The 26,797-nt window shown below is 40.7% G+C and overlaps 1 protein-coding gene across 19 annotated transcripts in view; it reads right to left on the bottom strand.

The window, feature by feature from the left end:
• Positions 1 to 362: 362 nt before the first annotated feature.
• TMCC1 (transmembrane and coiled-coil domain family 1) overlaps positions 363 to 26,797 on the bottom strand; it is a 177,216-nt gene continuing 150,781 nt past the window's right edge. For 18 of the 19 annotated variants that reach the window (XM_074312952.2, XM_074312951.2, XM_074312953.2 and 15 more), the window contains 3 exons: positions 24,861 to 25,795; positions 13,237 to 13,372; positions 363 to 4,361 (listed from right to left, as the gene is read on the bottom strand). In XM_074312952.2, coding sequence (XP_074169053.1) covers positions 4,047 to 4,361; positions 13,237 to 13,372; positions 24,861 to 25,795 — 1,386 coding nt within the window. In that variant the 3' untranslated portion in view covers positions 363 to 4,046. Of the gene's footprint in view, positions 4,362 to 6,273; positions 6,318 to 13,236; positions 13,373 to 24,860; positions 25,796 to 26,797 lie in introns of all 19 variants that reach the window. The other variant, XM_074312955.2, reaches the window with a different exon arrangement.

The raw sequence follows: 26,797 nt of genomic DNA, 5'->3' as shown, positions 1-26,797 counted from the left end.
AGGGATTATTATACCCATGTTGGGGGTCTTCTGATACTGAATTTGGGGTCCTGCATCTAAAATACTCCCTCCAAAGGACTAAAATGTAGTCTTACCTACCAGTCGAATGGAATTGTGGTGAAGTGCCAGTCTAAAATGACGTGTAGAGAATCCAGGGAGACAGTGACAGCCACACAGTTATGAGTTACGGTTTCAAGATACTGGCTAAAGACACACACACACACACATACACACAGGCTAGACACACACACACGCACGCACATGCAACACACAGTTTCTAATGCACAAACTAGTGGAAAGTTTTCAGACTGACAGACTTTTCATTGGAAACTGAATGTGCAAAAATAGAGAGCAAAACAAACCCGAGTCCAACCACCTCGTTAATAGCTGAGGTCTTTATTTCAATTTGTATGTACAGTAAAAGTGCTGCTGAGAATCTGCAGCAACCAGACAAAACATAAATGTAATTCTCTCTCAACAATTAGCAGCTTAAGATCTATCAACTACAGTGTTAACGTTCACACGTTCACAAGTGTCATTTCTGTACTTTTCAATTCGTGCAAGTGAGTTTTTATTCTTACACACTTTGATAAAACACACTTACAATCTAGTAGTCAATCCTACTTGAGGTTATCGCCTAGCATACACAACACACAGACAGAAACGTTAACTCTTAGAGCCACATTCAAAATCCCCAGTTCCATTTGGGGGAGGGAACCATTAATTTTGCCTTTGTCAATTTGTTGATAATATTTGGTTTTCTTTTGGATGCATATTTTCCAAAGCTCAAAGGCAGCTCCTCATTGGAACTCGCTCGGAATTCAGCGTTCCAACTGACTGTACCTCACAAAATCAGAAACAAACCCAAATGCAGTGAAAACCACATGAGAATATGCTCGTCATCAGGACGTGGCTAGCAAGGAAGGCTTGATCCCAGTGCTTTTCTTGGTATCAGATTTTCAACTGGGTAGAGGGGTTACAAGGGGGAGAAAAGACCCCAGTCATTGAAATGTAAAATTTAACCTACTTTTGCTTTTTAAGGAGCCAGTGGAAAAGAAAGCCTTCCTTGCTAGGGTGCACTGAGTATATGCCAAGGAATCGAAATTGGAGCAGACAGAGAAGTACCCTTCAATTATAAAAATGGTAAAATGTTAGTCATTCTACAATCTGAACAGAATCACCCAGGTTACCACAGCCAGCCTCACGCATCCACTAACAAGTTATCCAGGAATGTTTCATTTGAAAGGGAATGCATGTAGTCTTTAAAAGAGAAGAAGCATTAAAGTAAGGGAAGTTTCCACTCACAAACAATTGTTAAACCATAGAGCGAGGTTATAGAGGAGCTTTGCTTTGAATAGACGAGAGTCCAAGAACAGCCACGAAAGAAACTCAAAGGCAACAGGTATGGGCAGCAGAAAATGGGGAAAGGCATCAAAACAGACTCATGGTTACAGATAGCATTAAATGTAGACGACTGTTGGGCCTGGTGAACAATCAAGGGAGAAGAGAGCTGGGAGGCCATTACTGTGCCTGAGCTAGCCTGAAGGTCCTTCCTAAGACAGTTTGAGAGAGGAGGATGGAAAGTTAGCAAGGGCGTGTTTGGCTGGGAGCTCAGGGGGCTTTCCAGAGGTGAAAACTTTCCTTTGATAGAAACTGTCACAAGGCAAATGGAATAACTTCAATCCATCTATCATAGTGACTTCTAGTGCTGACAAAACTTAGTAGCCTCTACTGAATTTAGGGGACTCAAAGGTTCCATCTTAGAAAAACTGGAGGACTGTGGCTAGAGTACTTTTTCAGTGACTTCGTGTGGCTATCTTCTCTGAGCCATCAAGCTAAAGCAGGAAGGGGACACTAGGCTAGTGTGGTAAGGTCACGATGTCCTTTGGCACTCCTGCCTCAAGTCACTGCAATATTTTTAGGCAAAGTTAACATTTTAAATACACAGGCTTGGGAACAATTTGTTTTTGGCCTGAACGTGAATTGGTTCCAATTACTTTTTAAAAGAAAAATCACCCCTGTGGTCCCTGCTCTGGGCACTAATTCTGAGAGATCAACAGAGCTAATAGGTGCACTACAATCATCGGGGGACAGAGTGGAGAGTGGGGTACCTGAGTTAAAATATCAAAATGATTATGGAAACAGCATGCTAACTCTGAGAAGGCCAGCCTGCCAAAGCCAAAGGAGGCTGGAGCTGTCATGTAAACCACGGTCTCAGACAAGGCAACGCTACTCTGCTTTCAAAGGAATTTCCCGGGAAGGGGGAAACAGGCAACGCATGCTCCGCTACTCTTTTTGGGGCACATTATGTGCCCCTTGCTCATTACTTGGTTGCCCAGAGCTGAGGCCAAGAGGGAAACAGCATTTGTGATTCAATACTACGACCATGAAGATTAGCCAAACTTTCTAGATAAGCTCTAAAAACCCAAGTTTCACCAGGATGGTGGAACTGGTTGGTTATAGGATGGGGAAGAAGTCTCAGTCCGTTTTTCTAAATTGTCTATAAAAGTCCACTGAGCATAGTTATGTTAATAGTTCAGTCTATCTGACTAGGAAGCTGACAACATTTTATACCCCAAATCTGGGTCCTTCTAACCTGACATTTCCTTCTCTGCTCTTTAGTGAGAATCACCTATAGTCGATTCTCACAGGCAGACAAAATAAAGCTTTGAAATTAAGGATGCTGGGGCCAAAATGCAGACAGAAGATTCCACATCACTTTGGTTTCAGTAATTAGGGGGTGTTAAAAATAAATTAAGGAAACACAAAGAATTATTTATGACTTTCATAATATAGTCTCAATTTTTCCTGAACACAACCCCAGCCCAAGGTCACTGGGTGAACGTTTTCTTGGGGCAAAAAACCTATCCTATCTTGCTGGTTTGTGGAAACAGCCTCCCCCTCTTCCCTGCACACCCCTTTCCTCTCCAACCAAGCCAAGCCCATAAAGTGGTGGTGTGGGGGCGGCAAACACCAAAAAGCAGCAGCAGCAGCAGCAGCCAGAGGAGGGAGTTTAAGCTGAATCACAAAACAAGGGCGTCAGAGGGCAGCAATTACAGCAAGTCTTCCTTACTCAAACTGTTTCAAGACAAGAGGGAACAGCACACTTAAATATCCACACATTTCTTCATTTAAAAACATCACTTCTTTATTTCAAAGGAGAAAATAAAAGACCCTCCCAACCCTTTTCAAAAAAAACCCAATAATAATAATAACAATAAAAAATCCTATTAGAAACCATAAGGAAGCACTGAGAGATTGAGTATTACATTCTTCAAGTATGCTGTTCAGATTTTTTGTTTTTTAAATTGGTGACTATACACGTATTTTTTAAAAAACCTTAAAAGTGCGGGATTTTGCTTAAAACTAAGTATTTGGAGGGCTACTTCAAAATACTGCAGTAGGACTGTGCAGTGATCCCGTTATGCCACTCTCACTTCTGTATTCTAGCAAAGGTTAAGGGACCAGGTTCAAAAGTGATCACACTTCCAGGGTTAGCATGAGTGGCCAACTTGAATGAGAAAGCCAGGGAGATCCATGTGTTCTTCCACGGACAAGAAAAATCCACCCTGAATCCAAAAATTCAGACATGGAATGTGGTAGGATTTCACAGTAAAGTTAGTCTGGGAGGGGGAGAGGTGGTGAGCCCAGACGAGGCAGGGTGTTAGGTTTAACTGGTTTCCCTCATCAGGTTTTCGCATCTTTTTAGTGGGTTTTAGTGAAGTCCTTCCAGCCACAATTTAGATGCCCTTCAGTATGCTCCAGATTATTGGTTCATGTTAAAGGACTGTTTCAGATTTGCATCCCAAGGAAAATCATGCTACATAAAAATGATCCAAGATTTTTGCCCAAAAAACTTCTTGGATAAAAATCTAAAAAATACTATTGCAATTGCGTCTCTTGAAGAAAAAAACATTATTCTAAATGTAAACAGATTCACTCAACTCTTTTGTTGTAGAAAATGTCAGAGTAGGTAAGTTGCTGTCTAATTCTTCACTGCATGCACTCGCCAGAGGGTAGGGGAGCACTGCCTTCTGTTACCAGCATCATCTGGGGGAGGAAAAGAACCGCTCCACATAGCTGAAGAGGGCATCCCAGTGCTTCCAGAGAAAGGCAATGAAAACCACAAGGAATAAAGTGCTGAACGTCCTGTTGCGAGTCTTCATGAGAGGAACTACGCAGTTGGCTACCGTGGAGACAAAGACCAAAAGGACTGCCATGACGGCCAGAAGAATGTTGATGAGTTTCCCCAGAAGGTTCCGGGCAGTGGCATTCTCCAACCCTTCCAGCTGCACCACCTGCTGCTGCTGCTGCTGTAGCTCCATCTTGGAGATGCGGGTCTGGCACGCCTCGAGGGCCTCCTGTGGGCCAGAACAGGGAACAGGTAAGCCTTCTGCTCACAAGTGCTCTGAGTGGCTGACATGCCCTGTGGGCAAGCCAGAGGCATCTTGAGCTATGACAACGATTTTAAATATGCTAGAGTGTGATGACAGCATCACAGCAGAGTGAGAAGACTCCTTTGTTTCTCCCCTTAAATTTACAATAAATTGGACAACTATAACTCAACAAAGGATCCCCTGCTCAACACACAAACACACCTGAAAGATGCATGCATTTGAACATCTGAAGAGCCCAGCAAAGAAAGCTGAGCCCAGGGCAAAGGAGAGGTACCTACCAGCCAGGGAAGAGGAGCTACAAGATCACGAACTTGCCTCCCTTGTCCCCAACCAACCCGACAAAGCCAGGAAGAGGAGACTGAGACATCTTAAACAGTACAGTGGGGCCACAAAATTATGAAATCATCCCCGGCCCCAACCATCCTCGCTGAGCCTGGTAGAGGCAGTGGAGATGCCTCCAAAAATAGTGGGACCAGCGATCACTAGTAAAAGGGAGGTGGCTCTGGGAGCTCACAAAACCAGTTTTCCACCACCTGCCACATGTCCCCCCACCAGTGGTGCCCTGTAACCGAAGCAAGCCGGTCACAGAGGGGACACCCACCACCCCAGTGGGTATGTAACATTTTCATTAACTGAAGTGATGCCACTTCACCTGCGATCCCAGAGGCACAAATAGTAAGAGAAAACAAAAACTTGTGCTGTAACACCATCTACTGGAAAACAAAAGAAAGTATCCTACCTACCAACCTGAATTGTTGAAAGCAAAACAGTATTTAAACAAGAAAAGAGCCTATTACCTCAAATGCACAGAGAAATAATCCATCAAATTCCATGAACAACCAACGTAACATGGGAGCACAGAAAGGAAATGAAAAGTCTACTGGGAACCAAACTCAAAGTCACAGAAGACTGTGATTTAATGATAGAGAATTTAAGTTTGCAGGTATGAAGAAGCTCAACAAGACAACAAGAGAACTGAGAAAGGTAGCTCAATAAACTCAGGAAGAAAATTAATGAACAAAAGGAGTACTTTACTTAGGAATACTTTAAAAGTACTCCTAAGTAAAGTACTCCTGGAGCTGAAGAACTCAATAAATGATGCAGAATGTGTTAGAGAGCACTGGAAACAGAGCAGACCAGATGGAAGAAAGAATTAGCGAGCTCACAGACAGAAACCTAAACCTAGAAATGACCCAGGAGGAAGAAGAGAGAGAACTAAGAATTTTTTAAAAATGAAAGAATTCTTTGAGAATTATCTGACTCCATTAGAAAGAGCAACACGTGGATAATAGGCATGCCAGAAGGAGAAGAGAGGGTGAAGGGAACAGAAAGTCTATTCAAACAAATAATCGGGAACTTCCCAAACCTGTGGAGATAGTTGGACTTTCAAATTCAAGAAGCTAACAGAACACCTAATTATCTTAATTCAAAAAGATTGTTTCCAAGACACAATATATTAAAGCTGTCAAAAGTTAATGACAAATATATGGTGATGGAAGGAGAACTGACTCTGGATGGTGAACACACAATGGGATTTATAAATGATGTAATACAGAATTGTACACCTGAAATCTATGTAATTTCACTAACAATTGTCACCCCAATAAAATAAAATTTAAAGACAAAGGATTTGCAAGGCAGCCAGGGGAAAAAGACTGTAACTTACAAAGGAAACTCCATTAGATTACCATCAGACTTTTTTTCTTTTTTTTTTTTTTTTCAGAAACCCTCAAGCTAGGAGAGAGTGGAATGAAATACTCAAAATACTGAAAGAGAGAAGCCACCAGTCAAGAATAAAATATCCAGCAAAGGTATCCTTTAGATATGAAAGACAAACAAAGGCTTTCCCAGACAAACAAAAGCTGAAGGACTTTACCATAAGACTTGCATTACGAGAAATGTTGAAAGGAACTCTTCTATCTGAAACAAAAAGACAAAGTACATAAAACTTTGGGTAAGATGACAAACAGACAAAAGCAGGAATTTGCAACTCTAAGAATAGAGTATTAAACAATTATAGAATAAAGGTTAAAGGAGAAAAAAAGCTTAACTTAAAAAAGACTATAAGTTCTGCAATTTGAAAATGAATGCACAGGATAAAAAGGGATAATTTCTGACAACAAAAACATAAAAGGGGAAGAGGAAAAGGACTGAATTTGCACAGGTGAATGAAGATAAGATACAATCAGAAGAAAAACAACTACTGTATGTATGAAACTTTATTTATTTTTTTACATAAACCTAATGGTAACTACACACACAAAAAAGCTAGAGCTGTGACACACATAACATATTTGGGGAAAAAAAGGAAACAGAAGAAAAATCATAGAAAACTACCAAACTAAAATAGCAGACAGAAACACAAGGGAAAAGAAACAATGGAGAGACAGAACAACCAGAAAACAAAAGATAAAATGGCTGTAGTTAAGTCCTCATATATCAATAATCACCCTAAATGTAAATGGACGGAACTTACCAATCAAAAGGCACAGAGTAGCGGGATGGATTAGAAAAACGAGACCCAACTATATGTTGCCTTCAGGAGACCCGTCTCAGCTACAATGACAAACATAGGCTCAAAGTGACGGAGTGGAAGGTGACAGTCCAAGCATATGGCAGCCAGAGAAAAGTGGGTGTAGCCATTCTTAGATAAAATAGATTTCAAGATGAAAAAGGTAACAAAAGATAAAGATGGACATTTTATAATGATAAAGGGGACAATTCATCAAGAAAACACAACACTTAGCAATTACTAGCAGACCTAAAGGGAGAAACTGACAAAACACAATTACAGTAGGGAACCTGAATATCCCATTGACAGCAATGGACAGATCATCCAAACAGAAAGTCAACAAGGAAATATCAGTCTTTAATGACATATTAGAGCAAAGGATATATCTGATATTTATAGAACTTTCCATTCCAAAACGACATTTTTCTCAAGTACACATGGAACATTCTCAAGGACAGACCAGGTGTTGGGGCATAAAACTAGTATCAGTAAATTTAAGTAGACTGAAATCATACCAAGTATATCACAACGGTATGAAACTGGAAATTAAGAAGAAAGCTGGAAACAACATGAATATGTGGAGATTAAACAACATGCTACTGAAAATACTGGGTCAAAGAAGAAAAATAAAAGAAGAGATCAAGAGATACACAGAGACAAATGAAAATATAACAAAATTTTTGGTATGCAGCAAAAAGTGGAACTAAGAGGGAAGTTTACAGCATCACAAGCCTACCTCAAGAAACAAGAAAAACCTCAAATAATCTAACATTACACCTTAAAGAACTAGAAAAAGAAGAACAAACAAAGCCCAAAGTCAGTAGAAGGAAGGAAATAAAATTTCATTTTATTATAAATAAAGGAAATAGGAGAAAAAATTAATAAAATAAAGAGCTGGTTCTTTGAAAGGAAATAAAATTGACAAACCTCTGGCAAGATTCACTAAGGAAATAAGAGACAAGACTCAAATAAATAAAATCAGAAATGAAAGAGAAGTTACAATGGACACTACAGAAATACAAAGGATTATACAAGAATACTATGAAAGGCTATATGCCATCAAATTCAATAACCTAGAAGAAATGGACAAATTCTTAGAAATATATAACCTTCCTACACTGAAACATGAAAAACTGGAAAACCTAAATAGACTGATAACTAGTAAGGAAATTGAAATAGCAATCAAAAGCCTCCTCCAAACACAAAAGCTTAAGACCAGATGACTTCACTGGTGAATTCTACCAAATATTTAAAGAAGATTCAATACCTGTAATTCTCAAACTCTTCCAAAAAATTCAAAGGAGGGAATACTTAACTCGTTTTAAAAGGAAACATTACTCTGATATCAAAACCAGGCAAGAACACACTACAAAAGGAAATTACAGACCAATGTCTCTGATAAACATAAATGCAAAAATCCTAAACAAAATACTACCAAATAGAATACGCTACATTAAAAATACACATCATGATCAAGTGAGGTTCATTGCAGGGATGCAAGGATGGTTCAACATATGCAAATCAATCAATACACCACATTAACAACAAAAAAATAAAGATCCTATGATCATAGATACAGAAAAGCATCTGACAAGATACAACACCCACTTATGATAAAGACACTCAATAAAATGGGTACAGAAGGAAAGTGCCTCAACACGTAAGGCCATATATGACAAACCCTCAGCTAATATATTCAATTGTGAAAAACTGAAAGCTTTTCCTCTAAGATCAGGAAGGAATAAGACCAGGACGCCCACTCTCACCACTGCTGTTCAACACAGTATTCAAAGTCCTGGCTAGAGCGGTCAGGTAAGAGGAAGAAATAAAAGGCATCCAAATTGAGAATGAAGAAGTAAAACTGTCATTATTTAGAGCTGGCAAGATTCTCTGTATAGAAAACCCTAAAGACTCCATGAAAAAACTACGGGAAACAATAGATATAGTAAAGGTGCAGGATACAAAATCAACATACAAAAATCTGTTGTACTCCTTTATACTAGCAACGAAGTATCAGAAACAGAAATAAAGAAAACAATTCCATTTACTTTCGCAACAAGAAGGATAAAATCCCTGGGAATAAACTTAAAAGAGGTGAAGGACCTGTACACTGAAAACCACAAGACATTGTTGAAAGAAATTGAAGGAGACAAAGAAATGGAAAGATATTCAGTGTTCATGGATTGGAACAATTAACATTGTTAAAAAAACACATTACCTAAAGAAATATATAGACTTAATGCAATCCCTACCAAAATCCCACGAGTTATGTCTCACAAAAATAGAACCAAAAAATCCTCAAATTTGTATGGAACCACAAAAAGACACCAAATAGCCAAAGCAATCCTGAGAAAAAAGAACAAAGCTGGAGATATAACACTCTTCCAAATATACTACAAAGCTACAGTTATCAAAACACTATGGTAGTGGCAGAGAAACAGACATACAGACCAATGGAACAGAATTGAGAGCCCAGAGATAAACCCACACATATATATGCAACTAATTTTCAACAAAGGAGACAAATACATACAATGGAGAAAGGAAAGTCATCAATAAATGGTGTTAGGACAACTAAAAGCCGCATGCAAATGAATGAAACTAGACAGCTATCTGACACCATACATAAAAATTAACTCAAAATAGATAAAAAGCTTGAATATAAGACCTGAAACAATAAGACATATAGAAGAAAACATAGGCACTAATCTTAGGGACCTGGGTATCAGAGGGGTGCTTGTGAACTTGACTCCAAAGAACTCATAAAACTCAACAAGAAAAAAATAAACTACCTGATTAAAAAATGGGCAGAAGACCTGAATAGGCACTTTTCCAAGAAAGAATACAGATGGCCAACAGATACACGAAAAAATGCCCAGTGTCACTAGCTATAACAGAAATGCAAATCAAAACTACAAAGCGGTAACAACCTCACACCCATTAGAATTGGCTATTATCAATAAGACAAGAAATAACAAGTGCTGGGAAGGATGTGGAGAAAAGGAAACCCTCGTACACAGCTGGTGGGAGAGTAAACTGGTCGGCCACTATGAAAAATAGTGTGGAGGTTCCTCAAAAAAATCAAGGTGCCTCAAAAAATTAAGGGACTGACCCAACAATCCCTCTTCTGGAATATGTACCTGAAAAATTTGAAAACACTTATTTGTAAAGCTGTATGTACCCCTATGTTAGTTGCAGTATTATTTACAATACCAAAGACATGCAAACAACCCAAGTATCCTTTGACGGATGATTGGATAAAGAAGATGTGATACCTACATACAATGGAATATTACTCAGCCATAAGAAATATGAACTATTTCCATTTATGACAACATGGATGGATCTTGAGAGTATTATGCTAAGTGAAAGTCAGATGCAAAAGGATAGGAACCATATAATTTCATTCATATGTGGGACACAAAACAAAAAACAACAAATGAATATAACAAACAAGCAAACACTCACAGATCCAGACAACGGGTGGTTGTCCAAAGTAGGGGGCGTGGGGGAGGAAGAATAGGGTAACGGGGGTAAAATACAAGGTGAGGGAAGGAGACTAGACTTCTGGTGGTGAGCACACAAAATAAGATTATACAGATGATGTATTATAATGTTGTAGGCAATTTATAACCTGAAATTTATATAATGCTATTAACCAATACATTTTACCCCAATACATTTTAATTTTTATAAAATGAATGCTTAGATGGATCAGCATCGTCACACCACTGTCTTTTCTGCAAATATTTTCCGAAGGTGTGGTAACCTTTAGGCCAGTAATCTACTCTGTGATACATGATTTCAAATAGAATCTAATTTTTGTTACAAACAAACAAACAAGCAAGCAAGTAAGCTAGAGTCTTGACTGTGAGAGGCCAAACGCATAACTCACTATTCCAGTAATTATTATTCACCTAAACTGCCCTCCATTGCATTCCTGTGGGGCAGTTCACAGAGGAAGCAGCGGTCTCAGTTCGGTTTGGTCTTGAACATTTTGACGACAAAACCTCAAATATATTATTTTGTTTCTCGTTTTCATTTAAAAATTATTAAGTTGCACAGGACACACATACTTGCACAACATTAAAAAAATTTCAAATAGGACACATAATCTCTCTTGATATTTTCCTCAATTCTAGTCCCTGCCCTTGAAGTAATACTGTCAGTGTGGTGTGTGCTCATCCTTTCACCTGTGTGTAAGTGTACACATATGTGTGCCTAGGGAAATGCACGGAATTGTTTTTGACTGTCTATTTTAATATAAATAGTATCACACTATAGGAACTGTATATGTACGTCAGTACATAGAGATTCACCTCATTCTTTTTAACTGCTACACACTATCATCATAGTATGAATGTCACAGTTTAGTCAGCCAGTTCCCCACTGGAGAGATTCAGCTCCCACTATTCCACTGTAACAATGGAGAGGTGAGTATCCTTTGGACATCCTCACACACACTGCCTGGTGCTTTTCAAGGCGAGTGAATCCCTGACACGTCAGTGTAAAGGGCTCCCTGCTCTCTTTTTAAGCATGCTCCTCTTTTTAAGGTTGATCTCTGTAAAGAGGACATTATGCCCAAATATAACCAAACATTACAAGTGATTGGCTCCCTTCAAGACCATGACCTTCACCCGTGAGTTTGTGTGAAATTCACTGTAACACTCAGAGGCCATAACCTATTTCCTTAGCTATGGCCAGATACCCTCCAAAATTCAAGCCCTGGGTTTTTCTTGTCTTGGTTTCAGTGGGTCCTGGTTTCCTAGGATTTGAAGTGAAGGACAGGCAACTTTAGACTGAAGCTAGCTAGAGAATGGACAGACAACGGATACTTCTCAGCTCACTATGATCTTGGGGAAAAAAAACTAAAACAGAATTCAGGGGCCTGGAGAAGATGGCAGCTGGGCAACTGATGTAGACATTCTCGATTCTTTTAGGCTACTGTAATACAGCTTTCCTGGACTGCTTCCCTTCTCTAAGACTAATTTCAAGATGCCTTCATATGAAACCACCAACTGTTCCCTTAGAAACACCTCCCAATTGGAATGAGAAAAAGTTAAATATTCTATTTTCCCACAGAACAAACTAGAGGGCCACCAGCCCTCTAAATATTACTGTCTCTTGTATTTCTCACAAGCTACCTGGCAATATGCCTGTAAAAGGTTTGGATTTGGAAGCTAGGACAAAAGCCCCCTTTGCTATAGAAGGAGAAGATATAGACGAGACAGCCATGAGACTTGTCAGAGCAGATTTGAAGCAGGAACTAACAGAGGTGATGCATGTGGTTTTCCGTAGACTGAGACCACTGTGATTCTGACAAACATTTCCCAAGATTGCAAGCAAACATACCGCCTCCAAATGGGATAGATATTTGAGAAATGCACCTCACTTGAAGAGCAGGTGAATTACAATTGGTATTCACTTCTTTTGATACGCTATCCTTCCCATCTTCTTTTTCTAAACTTCTTTTCATTGTGGTAAAATACACGTAACATAAAACTTACCATTTTAAAGTGTACAATTCAGTGACATTTAGTAAATTCACAATGTTGTGCAACCATCACTACTATCAAAATTCCAGAACATTCTTGTCACCCGAAAAAGAAGCCCCCTACCCCTTAGCTATTACTCCCTACTACCTCTTCTCACACCCACTGGCAACCTACTTTCTGTCTCCATAGATTCGCTTATTCTAGACACTTCATATAAATGGAATCATACAATATATGACATTTTGTGAGTGGTTTCTTTCACTGAGCATGTTTTCCAGATTCATACATGTTATATAGAATGTATCAGTACTTCATTCCTTTTTCTCTTTTAAAGATTTTTTTTTTAATTGGGGAAGGGGAACAGGACTTTATTGGGGGAACAGTGTGACTTTCAGGACTTTTTCCAAGTCAAATTGTTTGTCCTTTCAGACTTAGTTGTGGAGGGCGCAGCTCCGCTCCAGGTCCAGTTGCCATTGCTAGTTGCAGGGGGTGCTGCCCACCATCCCTTGCCGGAGTCGAACCGGCAACTTGTGGTTGAGAGGATGCATTCCAACCAACTGAGCTACCCATCCGCCCTCCTTTTTCTTTATTGTGGTAAAATACATAACATAAAATTTATCATTTTAACCATTTTTAAGTGTACAGTTCAGTGGTATGAAATACATTCATACTGTTGTGCAATCATCACTACATCCGTCTCATAGCTCTTTTCCTCTTGTAAAACTGAAACTGTATCCATTAAGCAATAATCCCCCCAACTCCCCAGCCCCAGGCAACCACCATTCTATTTTCTGTTAATATTTTGTTTTTACACTCGATCCTTCATACTAACCTGGATGTCCCGGGCCCGTTCATAGGACTGATATGCAATTTTCTCTTCCATGCTGGCCAATTCCTGTTTCAAGTTCAAGATTTCATTCTGATGGAGCTCTGTTAGGTCATTTAGTTGTTCTTCTAATCGTTCACATCTAAGAAGGGGGAAAAGTTAAAATTGTAGGCATTCTGTATTTTTCCTGGTATTACTCACATCCAATCCCCAAAACTCCTTCTGCAAAGGAAGAAAACAAAAGCACAAAGAAACGGAGTGGCCGGGGCTAAGAGGGCATGCTGGTGGCTACAGCGTGTCTCTGGAATGGAGAGCTGATCACAGGGCCATATCGTAGCAGCAACGTGGCTCTTCCACACTCTTTTCAACACATAGTATTTGCAGTGATGCAAGCAGCCACAGTTAGCTTTGAGCAAACCTGAATAATAAATGAGGCAGTTCTTACTCTGTTCTGAGTAGCATATGGGAGAGGCAAAAACTGGAGTATACTTTAGCAGGTCTCATCAAAAGATAAACAGCATGTAAATGGAAAGTGACCCAGCAGTCACCAGTAGCTTATTCTGACACTGGACAGGTCACTCACCTGGGTGTTCATGATCACAGCCCATCATTCCCATGGCGAAGCACAGGGTCTGGGACATCTCAGTCCACAAATATTTACTGAAAGCCTGCTGTGTGCCTGATATGTTCAAAATACTAGGAAACTATGATAAATAAACAGGAAAACCTTGTCCTCAGGAGTTTACGTTCTAAAATGGGAGGTGGGGGAGAGGAGGAAGGAGGCAGAAAAAACAAGATGACTGCAGATGTGGGTAAGTAAAGCAAATAAGACCCCTAGGGGTGTACAGCAGAGTGCCCGGAGGCTGGTTAAGCTGGAATTGTCAGGTAAGGCCTCGTCCCTGTTCAACGCTCTTCAACAAAGAGAGCTGGAACTTGAAGGATGACATGAACCAGCCTGGGGAAGATGGAGGGGCATCTCAGAGCACAAGGAATAGCGAGCACGAAGTTCTCAAGATGGGAACTGGCTTGGCAGGTTTCAAGGACAGAAAGTAGGCCAGTGTGGCTGTAACTAAGTAAAAAAGAGGGAAAAAGAAGGGAGATGAGATTCTTTGGGAGCAGGGATTTTAATTCATTTTAATTACCTTGTATCTCTCGCACCTAGGACTACATATAAGAAAGTTTACATAAAGATGGAACCTGGGCAGGGCATCTAAGGACCATCAGGATTGGAACAAGTTTAAAGGATGAGATCAGAGATTCCAGGTGGAAAAGAACATGGGTAAAGGGCAGGAGGTAGGAATGTACAGGATAAGTGAAATGGTGGCTCTAGGTTGGAGGGCGAAAAAAGGAAATCTGGTCTTAAAAGGTAGACAGGGGAGTGGAGGTTCTGGAATAGACAATACACGGGCTCAAAGCAGACTGCTGAGGGGAGAGGGTGACATGAGGAACAGTGTTAGGAAAATGGGTTATCAGGTAGAGGTGAGGAGGGCAGAGCGGGAGAGGCTGTGTGTGGAGACCCAGGAGTCAAGCAGAGCTAGCTACACAGGTAGGAGAAAGACTAGAAAGGAAAGAATAAACACGTCCCCACCTTACGGTGACTAGAACGGAAGCCTCTCTGTCAGACAGAGGGCTCATCCCAACAGAAGATGCAACCAGAGCCCCACTCGGCGAGCACACACCTAACGCTAGCACACGAGCCTCCGAGGGCTTTGTATTAAAAAAAATAGAAACGCTAGAACTCAAACATTTAAAACTGTCCTCCCCTTCCCCTTGTTTTTAACATCTATAGTACACAAAACTTTTAAGAAATACATGGAAGTTTAAGGTAATTTTTATGTTGCAGCATTACCAACATTCTCCCTTCCAATAATTATGTGATAAATAACTAGATCCTTAAACTTCATTCCTTCTCTAAGAAACAAGGATTTTCTTTTTAAAAGGCACAGTCTGATCCTTTTAACTATGTTACTGAATCCAATTTCGTTCTCCTTTATCTTTGATAGGAATCTGTACTGCTTTCTTTTGTGATGAAACTGTTACTAAAATGACTGAACAGAGTGATCAGAAAGTGTTTCCACCTTTTGTCTGTAACTAAGGCAGATATTATCTGTGATTCTACCTTTTCAATCATCTGCTGCCCAGGGCATGTGCTCGGAAACAGCTGCCACCTCTGGAATTGATTTTCTACCAAATGCCTCAATATTATGGTAATATATTGTGTTTTTATGAATTTAAGTCCACTGTTTTGTGGTGCTTTTAGTGTTTGGTGATTTTTATCATTCGCTCTCCTCACTAGAGAGGCATTTTCAAGAATGTGTCCCAATATGTCAGTCCCTTGGGTTAAGGGAAAGGCTGGGTCTGGCAGCAAAGAACTCTCCTAAGCTAAAGATTGATGTTGGTGGCAGGGTGGTCGCAACCGGACTGCATGCTAATGACAGCAGACCCAGGTGACATCTTTGGCTTCCACAGGCTACTGCCCCAACCTCTTGGCCTACAAAGTGTATAGTCTTTCAGGACTGTTGGGGAATCTTATTTGATGTTAAACATGGCTCAGATTAGAACAGATTAAAAAGTAACAGCAGCAGCAGCAGAGCTACCATTTATTCAATGCCTACCATGCAAATTCATTTCCACAACCGCAAGGAGGTAGTCGGTATTGTCTGCACTTTACAGATGAGGAAACTGAAGCTCAGAGAGGTAAAGTGACTTGCCCAAGGCACACAGCAAAAATCTGAATCTAGGTTGTTTGACTTTAAAACCCAAATTGTTAATCTCTACACTGTGACACCATTTTGAAACTACGCAAGAAGCCCAGAGAAGCTAACTCCTTGTATGCGTAAGAGTCAGATCTATAGTTGATCCAAATCACTTAACTACAAAGGGAGTTGGACAATACTGCACTGATACGATGGTTTAGATTTTGATGTCAAGGTAGAGTCAGTGGGAGGAGGCGTGTAATAAAAAGATTATGGACCTGGGGCGGCCGATGGCTCAGTTGGTTAAAGTGCAAGCTCTGGGCAACAGGGTTGCCGGTTCAATTCCCACATGGGCCAGTGAGCTGCGCCCTCTGCAACTAAGATTGAATATGGCACCTTGAGCTGAGCTGCCGAGGGGCAGAAGAATAGCTCAGTTGGTTAGAGGGCGTGCTCTTACCAACAAGGTTGCCGGTTTGACTCCCGCATGGGATGGAGGGGTGCGCCCCCTGCAACAAAAGATTGAAAATGGTGACTGGACTTGGAGCTGAGCTGCGCCCTCCACAGCTAGATTGAAGGACCACGACTTGACTTGGAGTTGATGGGCCCTGGAGAAACACAGTTTCCCTTCCCCAATAAAATCTTAAAAAAAAAAAAAAAAAAAAAAAAAAGATTCTTAGCCACACTGGTATACTGGTATTGTTCCAGCCACTATTAAGTAATATTTAATTAAAAAAAAGATTATGGACCTACAATAAAAAAGGAGATAATAACAAGTGTTGGTAAAGATGTGAGGAAATTCAAACCTTGGTGTATTGTTGGTGGACACGTAATATGGTGCAACTGCTTTGAAAAACAGTTTGGCAGTTCCTCAAAAAGCTAACCATAGAATTACCTACCATACACCAAAGAGAAATGAAAACTTATTTCCACACAAAAACTTGTACATGAATGTTCACAACAGCAAAAGAGCGGAAACAACTCAATGCCCATCAACTGATGAATGGATCAACAAAATGCGGTGTGTTCATACAATGGAATATTATTTGGAAAGAAAAAGACATGAATGACACATGCTATAACATGGCTGAGCTTTGAAAATACTCGGCTAGTAAAAGATACCAGTCAGAAAGGACCCCAAATTGTATGAGTCCACATATATGAAATGTTCAGAATAGGGAAATCTACAGAGACAGAAAGATAAATGGTTGCCTAGGGGCTGGGACAGGGCTGGGAAGATTGGAGGTTGATGAAAATGTCCTAACAGTGAATATGGTGATGGTTGCATATATCTGTGAATATACTAAAAACCACTGATTTGTATGATTTAAATGGGTGAAATGTATTGCATATGAATTATGTCTCAATAAAGCTGTTCAAAAAGATTAGGGATGTCTGCAATTTACTTCGAAATGCATTAAAAAATGAAACAGAATAGGGATGGGTAGATGGAAAGATATGTGATAAAACAACATAGTAAAATGTAGAATCTAAGAGGTAAGTATATGGGCATACACTGTACAATTTTTTTCAAGTTTGCAGTGTGTTTGAAAGTAAAAAAAAAAAGGGAAAAAATGACTATCGGTGTTATAGCCAGGAACATTGGGTTTGAGTCCCAGTTCCTGCTCATAAGCTGCAGAACTCAGGGGTGAAGCAAGACCCACAATGGGTCCAGCTGCAACAGCCCCAGTAATTCATTAATAACTACGAGCATTTGTTTACCTCTTCAAGTAATAAGAATTACCTGGAGAATGATGACTTTCTGAAAGAACAAAAGTTGCAGCTGTTATTGTGTAACTGAAATCCTCTTACACTTACACAAATAGTTGTGTTTGGTAAGCACCACCAATCTGCAGGAAACATCAGGGAGGAAACTGATAAAGCCATAAACTTTGAGGCTTTTGCAAAATGTGATGAACAAAGAAGTTGGCAAGATGCCCTGGTGTCTTGGAATGCAGATCTTCTGGGTCGCCTCAGTACCTTGAAAGAACGTTACTGCTCTGCCATTATTAAAACACTTTTCTTAATCTGTTTACCCCGGTTATGGAGGTTTGTTCCTCAGCTCTTTCCACAACCTCACAAACTGATCACGCTTAGCAATTCCACCAAACATTTTTTCAGTGCCATCAGCCTCTACGTGGCTTAACACACATGTGAAATTATGGTCTAAAAACAGGCTACCACAAAGAACCCCGTAAAAAATGATGTGGTGTTATTTTGGGTGGAGGAGTGCATGTAGGGGAGGAATTTAGGGTTCAAGCTAATCTACTTAATCACCATAAGCATCAAAACACTAGCACCACTAATAACAAGAACAATTATAAGTGCCCTCCCCCATATTTTTATGAGTCGCGTCTGCCTCCGAGGAAGGAACTCAGATTCATGAGGACATATCTACATTAATTCTCACCTCCTTCCTTCCTGGGAGGTACCTTCAATTTATAATTAAGAAATGGGAAGCTGAGGAAGATGCAGTAACTTTCCTGTTAGTTAGCGAAGTGTAGTTAGGATCTGAACCACTTGGTTTGTGCCTTGTTTTTAGATTTTTTGTTGTTGTCTTTTAAAAAACCTTTCTCCTGTACTATTCAAATGCAAAAACTGGAGAACAAAGGGAAGAAAACACCTATACTCCAGTTCCCACTGACTTCCCACTACTCCCATTATTAATATTGTAATCTCTTTCGCTTAATTTACTGGCTAGCGTTTACTTCCAGTCTGAATCCTGAAGCGAGAAGCCAGATGCCTAGGGAATCCACAGACAGAACACCTCTGTTTTGTCATTAAATATTAACACCAAACCAAAGACTGGGGGGGAAGGGAAGGTCATTTCATACAGTCTTTTTTATAGGATTCCTTAAAACCAAGAACGCCCTGTAGGGACTTTTAATCCCTTCATCTAACACTAATTAAAGCTCTCTGGGGGGACGGGGGTCCTGGATAATACTATATATGACTTTGACTGGCACATGCTTTTCATGTGACTCCATCTGGAACACAAAGTAGCATGAGATTAATAATCTCATTCCGAGACTTTTCGACTCAAAGGTCCTTTGTAAATCATTACAACTCAAAGGGAACATAGACACCTAAATTTGGTTTGAGCATAACTATTAGCAAACAGAAAGCCTTAACGTTGTAAGATCCTTTTTTTTAAAAAGGAGGTGACATCATATTTGGGCAGGTGAACTTCCTCCCCCAACCCCGGGAGCAAAATCTGCTCTACCTACAAAGTACTACAGCACATCCAGATTTTGTTGTAGGTGAACAATTCATAAACGAATAGTGATTTTGGAAAAGTGTTTCATCCACTGAATTAGTCAAAACAGTAGTCACCTTCCTAGATCAAAGATAAGTCAGGGCTCTTTTGGGTCAAATTCCTGACCAATGAGAAACTGGGTGAGTGTACGGGCTGGGAATGCTTCACCTCATGCACCCCTCTTTGGGTGTGGTCAAAAGCTTGGAGTCATCTCTGAGAGCCAGTTGTGCCTCCCTAGTTGGGCAATAGGTCACTAGGACAGGATGGCTGAAGAATCTTGTAGAGCAGGTACTGAGAGAAACAGGAAGAACGAGGTCCCTGGGCTGACACAGACAGGCAGCTATGGGAGCCGACGACTGTACTGTTTCCCAAATGCTTGCCAGGGACCTGAGGCAGCTTCTGCCAGTATTTGGCCAGAATAGAGAGACATGGGTGGGGTGGGGGGATCTCTGACATGCGAGGCAGCTTGACTACATTCTTGGCTGAATTGGGGAAAGTGGAGTTTGCCTCACCTTCTGTTACCTTATTTGTGTTGAAGCCCGAAAAGACGCTCAGGACACTGAACTAGGCTTCCGTTGAAAAGGAACAAGTACAGTCCCCCAAACCTTCAGGGCAGTGCATTATCTTAAAGACAAGGAGCAGCAGATGCCTAGAGCAGATAGGGATGAAATCAAAGCTGGAGGGGCTTTGGGGAACTCGGTAATGACAGCTTTCTAACGTCCTGACACACCCCAGACCACAGGAGGTGCTTCCACAAACATTACCTCATTTAATAATCACAACAAACCTGTACAACAGAAATCATTACCTTGTCTTTATAGAGGAAACTGAGGCTCAGATGAGTTACATAAGGTCACACAGCTAGTGTCAGAACTGACGAGCAAAATTAGGCTTGTCTGACCTCAATTCATGAATGAAGTCATTTATTTTCTCTCCTTCTGTTCCCCCCTCCAAGCTTCCTCTCCTTCCTTCTCATATTCCCTCCATTACTTACCTCTTCAGTGGCTAAACTGGGAGGAGCTCATCTGAAAAATCTCTTTTATGGAAGGTCTTACCCTTCCTAAGAGATTCTCTAATTGGGCTTTTTTCTCTCATAAACAAAGAGCTAATCTGATCCAATATTTTCAATTTGTTTTTCTATCTTGTTTGCCAAACTTAGTCTACATATCCACTGGAGATTCTCTGATCAATTTACAGATGACAATCAGAGCTAACACCTGGTAAAGGGGCTAAAACAGCTATATCTGACCATATATCTATCTTACGTCCAGTGACAGTCAAATATTTAAACAACAGTTTGTTTAGTTAGAATGCCAATGGCCTGTGCTAAGGGGTTACCTTGTTACTGACTGTTCTACTTCATGTGATGACTGCTCATGACGACTGCCTCCTTCTGTATTTTTGCTCTTATGACTCAGTTCAATTTAAAATATGTCAGGGCTTAATACAATCTCAGAAGCCAATTTCCAAAGGACAGTAATGCCCTTAAAATAGAAGCTTTCCGAGTGGCACTACTGCTCATCAGCACCAGGCGGGTTTCCAGCCGGCCCTACACGACACTGCTGTCCACGGCAGTAGCTGAGTCAGACCCTGGGCCAGACCACCCAGGGGGAAATGACAAAGGGAACTTACAATACTGGCAATGAATTGTTTTCCTAGTTGTCTCCTAATTTCAATGCATTTTGCACGGCTGAACTTTATCCTACAGAAACTCATGAATACATTATACTCACTATGGGAACAGGAGTCATTTTCTAGTTTTTAAGCAGCAAATTAAATACAGGTTAAATCATTTTACTGTGTGACCTGGCAAAAGTTACTTTGTCTTTCTGGGCCTCAGTGTACTTGTTTGTAGAACAAGATTAAACTAGGTATCTAAGGGGCCCCTCTATCTCTGAAGTACTAAGCGAACCCCATTGCCACTAACAAAGCTGCAATAATCCTTTAATGGGATGAAGAAACAAGCAGGACAAGAAGAATTTGAAGTCAGTACAGATCTCATCACTAAAAAAAATTCTGAACCTTGCCTCCTACTTTCCCAAAATATACGATCTCACTCATATCCGAAGGCTCAATGTAAAGCGCAAAGTCTAAACTCCTAGTCAAACGTTGGGGCGGAGCTCAGATCCCAGCTCTGCGACCATGGCTTTGGAGCTAAGTGCATATGGGAGCTGAAGAAGTACTATTCAGTCCCGGCACAATTACGTGGTGAAGAGAGCGTGCGCTCCACAGGCTCCTGAATGCTTCTGCTTATTCCAGCGTAAGGAGATGGTCTTGGGCAAAAATCTTGACCTCGTGTTACTCAACTGGGGTGACATGACCTTCTAATGAGGTGATAAGGATTCCCTTCTCATGATTGAGAAGGGAATCTGAAAAGTGGGAAATAAAAATGGGAATGGGGGTTTCCTTAAGTAGTTTTCCCCTATTGCTTACATACACTGTTGTACTTGCTTGAGAAAGCTTTCCAGAGCTTGTGCATTCACGGAATTTTATAAAATATGTTTATAAAAATAGTGACTCAACTTTTAGTGAAACACATGCTTTGACCTGGAAAAGGCCCGACACCCACCGCCAATGCAGTTAAGGCGTCTTAGAGATGTCATATAGTCTTTCAACCACATAGATTTCAGGGTTGAGCTTGGGGAAGAAAAACCTGTCCTGGTATGAAAAGAACACTGGCTTTGGAGTCAGATAAAACTGGGTTTGATTCCTGGCTTTACCACTTACTGAGGTACCTTTGGCAAATTTTAGAACCCACTAGGTCTTAATTTCCTTAAACTGTAAAGTAAGGATAATATAATCTACCTGCCAGGCTACTGTGAGGATTTGCAAATATATGTAAGGCACCCGGCTTTATGCACATCACAGGAGTTTGGTAAATGCTGTGAGTGGTGGTGTCCTCCGTATCATTTCAGTAACAAGCGAAACACAGTGAGGGCCTCCCTCTGTCAACGGAGATAATACTAAATTAAACCAACGCAGAGGAAATAACCAGGACTGTAGCTAAAGCAGCCATCATGTACGCACTAATTGGTTCTTGGTCAGAGAAGGGTCCCTCAAGTCCAACCCTAGCCCACTTCCTCCCTACGCGAAACGCCAAGCCTAAAAGAGAGTAGATACAGAAATTAGTAAAGAGAGGCTTTCTGCAGGCAGCTTATTAACAGTGTGAAGGAGATATGGAAAGGAGAAAAAAAAGGAGCCATAAAAAGCAGACAAAAGAACTTTAAAAAGCAAGCTGTCTAGGATCATTTACTGTAAAGTACGTGGGTATCCTTACATACCCACTGACCTGAAAGTATCACTCTCAGTTAGAACACTACCGTTTTAAACTATTTCTAATCAAGTTAGGTTCAGTGTACTACTCTGTTAAAACAAGATAAACCCTCCGAAAATTCTTAAAACGTAAAAAGTTTTAGTGCCTAAAAGAGTAAGATTCAATCTGTGGGGAAATTTTCACTTATGTGAAACAGTTCAAAGACCAACAAAAATTAAATAGATTTACTATGTAAAGACATATGTAACAAAGGAGAAATCTAGCTGCTCTATACTTGGAAATATTGGTGCAACAAAATAGTTTAGTAAAATAGTTGTGACTTTCCCACTGCCTTTCTTGAGGGGGAAAAAGGCTTTCTTTCTTCAAAATTCTGTTTTAACAAAAAACAGATTACATGTTATATATTATGTTTTCCCTTGCCCCCCAGGTTTTATCTCTGTTTTTGAAAATTCAAAGGTTTTCTTTATTCTCTCTTCATTCCATACCTACTACAGAGAACCCAAAGTACAACGAAAGAAATGCACTTCTCATTAGCTTGTAAGTGGCTTGGACTTGATTCTTCTAATGAGGTGATAAGGAGGAGCCAGTTCTGGCCAGTCTCTGAATGATTTTAAGTGGATACAAAGGTTGGCCTTGGGAGACCTGTTTTCCCTCTGATGGTCTCACACTGATCTATATCTGACTTGAAGACATAATAAACTCTACATGAATTGTAAACTCTGGAAGAATTCATATGATGTTTTGCTATCCATTTAGGGGTCAAAGCAGGCAGTTGTGTTTTTTTGAGCAACTGACTGTGGAACGCCCAGGTCTCCGTGTTTAGAGGGGTGTATTTTAATAGCAACAGTAGCAGCTGCTATCTAACATCAATCAAGCACTTAGAGGGCCAGGCACATATGTGCTCTGTGCTCTACATAAATTACTTCATTTAAATGTCACAGTAACCTTAGGAAGGACTATTATTATTCCTGTTAGAGATGTGGGAACCAAGATTTAGAGAAGTTCAGGAACTTCAAGATGAGTAAGTGGCAGAACTAGAATTTGAACTTGGGAGTTAGGTGTAAGATGGTACAAAGGACCAGGTGTTTTATTTTTGGAGTCCATTTGAATCTTTGTTAGATTGTTCACTGCATTAGATATTGTCTTCGAAGTATATTAAAGAATATATAAAACACTGAAAGAAGAATAGTAATGTAATTGCTTTTGGAACTTCACTTCTCTCTCCCACACTCACTTTTCTTTTTTCCTCCTGGAAAGTCTTAAGTTAGAATTGAAGGACAGAAGCGTGCAGAGGCAGGGCGGAATTACTGATTAGCATTTTCACCACATGAAAAGAGCTTGCTGCTGTAACTCCTCTCAGAGCTTATTGATATACGTGAATAATTTATTTTGGGCCCTGAGATTATCTCACAAAAGCAAACTCTAAAAAAGAATCACTTTTTAAAAAAAGAGATGGAAGGGACCTTAAAAGACTGTCTGTTCAACCATTGATATCATAGAAGTATTGCAATTGGAACCAGACCAGAACCCACACCTTTTAAGACCTAACCCGACCTCTGGCTCCCATAAGACTAGCCCTTAATCCGTGCCAGTGAGGAGCCTGTCTCTGGCTAACACAGTTTGGATCTCAATGAGTACTCCACGGGAGATACTAGCTCTCCCTGTGTGCGACTGAAACAAGGGGAAAAGACACACACAGAAGGAGATCAACTGAGAGTGGTCTAATATGAACATGGAGTATATGAAACACAAAAAAGATATTAGCTTCTACCTTAGTACAGATGACCACTCAAAGCCTTTAGCCTTTTGAGAATCCTCTAACTACTGTATAACCATGTCACATTTAAATCCACTCCCATTCAAATGTTGCCAATTCATAATAAAGGTAATAGACATGTTTATCTGGATTTATTTCCAGTCTAATCTTTCTACATCAACTGCCCAGATAGCGTGTTTAAGGCCAAATATCTACAGGGTTCCTTACGTTTTGGCTGGGCTGTATCTTTGATTTCTACAGAGTTTAGAGGGTTATAATAGATCTTTTGAATTCAATGTAGTATAGCTATAGGTAGCAATGACTTGTGAATCTGTGATTACAAATAAATAGGTGGAATGCTTAGAATGCTTGGGCTTCATTTTAAAGTACTAAACTGGAATGGAAGACTGGAGAGCTATGTGACTACAACACTTCATTAGTATGTGACCTTGGGAGTCATTTAACTTCGCTGGGCCTGTCTTTTGCACTCTATGATAGGAACTCATGCAGATGTCATATGACATATCTCAAGTGCTCTGGACATTCCAGAGAAAGACATTCTACAAAATCTTTAAAAGCCACTCCCCCATATCCAAAGGGAGGCGAACCCCAAACATAAATAATTTAGCATTTTAATTCCACATGACTTACCTATACCGCTCTTCCTGTAAGGCCTGCATTATTAGTGAATAGTCCCTCTGATAATGTTCCTTGAGGGTCTCAAAAGATTCCTCTAGTCGGGCCTGGGTTTCCCGGATCTCTTGGATCTCGTGTAATAGTGCATCAAATCCTGAGCTCTGCATGTCCAGGGTGTTGGTTTTGGAGCTGGACGCTCCTACAGCAATGCCTCCAGTGGTGCTGTTGGCTCCCACGGAGCCTGAAGTGGCACTGGAACAATCTTCCTCGCTACCATATTTTGGGCTTGACTGAAAGTTTGAAATCACCCCCAAAGCCTTCCCTGCATCATCCACGGGCCCTTCCTCTAAAGAGTCCTTCAGGTTAGGTATGTTGTCTGCACTGCCAAATTTATTCCGAATTAGTGAGGCGATCTCTCTGGGCTTTGAGACCACGGCGCCTGCGGCTGAATGGGTGGCCTGGGAGAAGCTGGAGAGTCCCCCTTTGACACTGTCCACCACGCCCTCACTGAAGCCAGTCACCTTGGCTCCCACGTCCTTCAGACCTTGGTGCATGTCCCTGAAGACATCCTTTGGCTGCCGGGGGATCCCATTCTGCTCCACCTCTCGAAGCTTCCTGTGATAGTGCTCAAGTTTCTTCTGTAGCTGGAGGATAGTTTGGGCAGATTTCTGGTTCTTCTTCTCAAAGACCTGCTTGATGCGGGCGGCCTGCTGCTTGTCTGCACTGTTGGCAAGCTTCAAGTACTCGGCAACATTGTCGTCCCGGGCTGTCTGTGCAATCTTGATCTGTTCTGTGAGCTTCAGGATCTTCTGCTGCAGGTGAGCGATAGCAGCCTTGGTGCGCTGAGGGTCTGGGGTCCCATCCACAGAGTCTGTGTGGATGCTGCCATCGGTGCTGGAGGCCACTGCACTGGATGTCTGGGCGAGGCTGCTTACTTCCAACCGCTCGATCTAGCGCAAAAGCAAGAGGTGGATGTTAGAAGGAGCCCAAGGAGACTACTGCTCCAGAATCAATGGGCCACAACGTACTGAAAATTGACCTCGACTCAGACCTTAGTACAGAGAGCTGACCTAATTCCTTCTGTCCTGTCCACGCCCTGTCTCCCTCTTGTATATTGTCCTCATTTAAGGAAGTATACTTGGCTTTAAGCAAAACACATATGAAAAGATTTGCACAAAAATGTAAAGTGGGGTAGTTTTCCTTTGCTAGAGGATTTAGTATAGTATTTCTTTAAATAACAAAGCTCCTCTAGTGGGTTTAAAGCATGAATTCACATTTTGCGCACATACTTTTGTTTAGAAGCATATCTGTGAAAAACAAGGTATATCTGCATTTCAATTTAATTATTATTATCATTTTAGTATTAAGACGTCGCTGTAATTCCAATCCAGATTATGGTCACCCGAAAAAGCAGGGACGAATAGATATTTTACTGTCTAGGTTAAAAAATTCAATTTTTATCAGTGTTTTTTTCCCAAAGCATGTCAGGGGTGATGGGATCATTCTTTCTATTCTAACCGGGACACTCATTGGTAGCTGGAGACAGGTGGAGGTAAGATGGGAAGGCACTGCTAAAAGGGACAGGGATGAACATGGTACACTCTTGAGAGTTAAAATCCCACATCACAAGTAACTGATAAACTTGGGCAAGATAACATGAAGACTTGAAAGGGGCAGTAAGAACAAGTCAGTGACAAAGTTCAGGCCTTTTAGAGCTCAAATTTTGTGAGTTCTATCTAATAAACAATTTTTATTAGGCAATGGACTCTAAAACATAGACAATGACTTTTCCTTTCATATGAGTGAGCAACGATTTAAAAGACTTGAAGAAAAAGACAAGCTGCTCAAATTTTAAAACTTAAACGACCATGTTTCCCCCAAAATAAGACCTAGCCAGACAATCAGCTCTAATGCGTCTTTTGGAGCAAAAATTAATATAAGACCGGGTCTTA

The sequence above is a fragment of the Rhinolophus sinicus genome, chromosome 5 (assembly GCF_057876585.1).
Source record: "Rhinolophus sinicus isolate RSI-liver-muscle chromosome 5, RSI-T2T, whole genome shotgun sequence".
Lineage (NCBI taxonomy): Eukaryota > Metazoa > Chordata > Mammalia > Chiroptera > Rhinolophidae > Rhinolophus > Rhinolophus sinicus.
Note: the sequence above shows the minus strand (reverse complement) of the source record. Positions and strands in the feature narration are given on the sequence as shown.